This window comes from Penaeus japonicus, unplaced genomic scaffold (assembly GCF_977035675.1).
Source record: "Penaeus japonicus unplaced genomic scaffold, GWHDUDI00000001_assembly GWHDUDI00000019, whole genome shotgun sequence".
Classification (NCBI taxonomy): Eukaryota; Metazoa; Arthropoda; class Malacostraca; order Decapoda; family Penaeidae; genus Penaeus; species Penaeus japonicus.
In genome coordinates this window covers 27,517,933-27,520,432 of record NW_028234421.1, presented here as the reverse complement: position 1 = coordinate 27,520,432, position 2,500 = coordinate 27,517,933, and the positions used below count along the sequence as shown (strand labels likewise).

The window sequence follows — 2,500 nt, the reverse complement described above, 5'->3', positions numbered from 1 at the left end:
AATTTGTAATCGTGAATTCATACAGATAATAAATCAAATAGCCAAGCTCTTAAATGGCATAATATGAAACATATGACAGTTTCTATGTATTATACGAAACAGGTATTTCAACTTGAAAACAATTTTTTAGCTTACTGATAATATACTTTGATTATTTGTGTGAACTGGAACACAAACAGGATTTATAAGGTTTCAGTTTGATGGATGTTAACCAACGTTGTTATTGTCTTATTATTTTCCTTTTAGTAATATTTTTCGTATCCTATCTAGTCTGGTTGCCTTCGAACAAATAGTCACTGCTGGCCCAATTTGTAACTATTTCGTGTATCCTCTTTTAGAATTAAACATCTATGGCCTGTTTTCATGTAAATCCAACTCATCTAATTTATCTAGACACTAAAGCTATCTCAGCTTTAAGCAACTCCTGATCCGTACGCAATCTTGATTTCAGCCTCGAAACCAATCTTGCTCCTACCTTGTTCCCAGACGTCCCTAATCCTGGTTCATCTCCCAATCCTTCCCAGCCTCTTACCTAACCCTCTCCAACACCAACCAATGGTCTGAAACCTCGCCCCAACCCTTCCCATATTTACTCCACGCCCTCAGCTCAAGCACGGTTTCCTTCCACCCTATTCTGTTCCATGAACCCATGACTCTATCCCCCCCTCTGCCCACTTCAAGCTCCCACGCACCACCCGACCATACCATACCCTTAACCCTCGCCCTGACTCCCTCTACACTCACACCCAAGTTCCCAGCCACCACCCACTCATGCCATACCATTGACCCACGTCCTGACTCAGCCGCCCAACCCATGCATGCTCGCAGCGGACGCCCTGACCCCTCCACGCCGACCCCCAAGCCCCCAGCCCACTTTATAAGCCTTGCCCTCCCTTGACCAACAAGAATTGACCCATCTCGTGGCATCTCCCTTTACGAGTGCCTGGGGAACCCCGAAGCTTTACTTCATTTTTCTTGCCGCAGACAAGCGGTATTACGTTCTACGAACCATTAGTTTTCCTTTGAACAAAAAATAGGGGGAAAACAGGAAAGCCTAAAACATTTTTCATATGTCTTGAACAAGTTTGATCAATGACTGTGGTCAGAATGATACAAACTTATATACAGATTTTAACAATGATGATTCAGTTGGCTTAGCTCATTAGCAGAATTTTAAATCTAGGTAAAAAAATATCAGCGGAAAAAATCGTTGTCTCTTGAATCATTAAGGACATAGCTAAAAAATGATTAAATTTGAATTAATTCTATTTTATTTTCCTGTTTCATTTTTGATGAAGGCAGAACGAACGGAATTTCATTTATTTTTTTCAATTAGCTCTATCTATTAATTTATCAATTTATCTATTCATCCATCTTTGCTTCACTCATCGGCCACGGATTTTCATATTTACTCAAGTACTTCGTCATGATTTGCAATGGTCATTCAGCAAGTTATTTTACACTCATTGAATCAGACTGTTCTCACTCGTGAACATTAATTTCTCTATGATCCACTTATCCCGCCGCCCATTCACTCCCACTTTCCACTTGAATTGCGCGTTCCCGTTTTAATATTAATCATAGTCTGAACCACTCATGTCCTTCTCAATTATTTGCTAATTCACTCATACCATACACACACAGAAACATAGGCATGTACATATAAATTCTCTTAATTTTCTCTAACAACTCCTCTATCCCAAAATGTATTCTCTCTCTCTCTCTCCCTCTCTCTTCTCTCTCTCTCATCTCTTCCTGATCTCTTCCTCATCGCTCCCCCTCCTATCTCTCTCTCTTACTCTCAAAAACTTTGCTTTTCATTCTCTCTTTATCCAGTCCCAACTCCCACCCCCACCCCCACCCCCACCCCCTCTCGCTCTCTTTCTCTTTCTCTCTTTCAATCACACATGGACACAAACCTACTTCCCGATCTCTCTCCCTCCCGATCTCACCCACTTACCGGCGGCGTGTCGAACATGTAAATATCAGTCCCCTTCAAAGCGATGAATTTGGGCTTCCAATTCTGCCACGGGAGATTCTGGTTGAGTACCCCCTCGCACACCCAGCCCATGTAGAGCACGTGTTCGGACGCCGGGAAGCTCGAGTTGTACAGCTTCATCTGCAAGAGAAAGATGGGAGAGCGGATAAGCTTGGATATTGCATTGATGGACGGATAATGATGCAGATATGTTTGCGTGTAGTTTGTATGTGTGAATGTATGTATGTATGTATGTATGTATGTATGTATGTATGTATGTATGTATGTATGTATGTATGTATGGATGTATGCATGTATGTATGTATGTATGTATATGTGTGTGTCTGTACATATGAGCTCTGCAATCTGAAGTATCTATACATACTGATTTACTTACTATCTAATAATCTAAAAATACAAAAAACATGTAAAGTAACTGGATTATTTAAAAGATATGACAAAAAAACGAAAAAAAAAAAAACGATTTCAAATTCATTTCTGCACTGACAATTTTAAAATGGG

General features: G+C 40.4%; 1 protein-coding gene across 2 annotated transcripts in view; it reads right to left on the bottom strand.

The window, feature by feature from the left end:
- The window catches only part of Syn2 (Syntrophin-like 2), a 417,606-nt gene that overhangs the window by 15,409 nt on the left and 399,697 nt on the right, over positions 1-2,500 (bottom strand). For both annotated transcript variants that reach the window (XM_086547584.1, XM_086547585.1), the window contains one exon: positions 1,961-2,119. In XM_086547584.1, the coding sequence (XP_086403710.1) occupies positions 1,961-2,119 (159 nt within the window). The remainder of the gene's footprint in view (positions 1-1,960; positions 2,120-2,500) is intronic.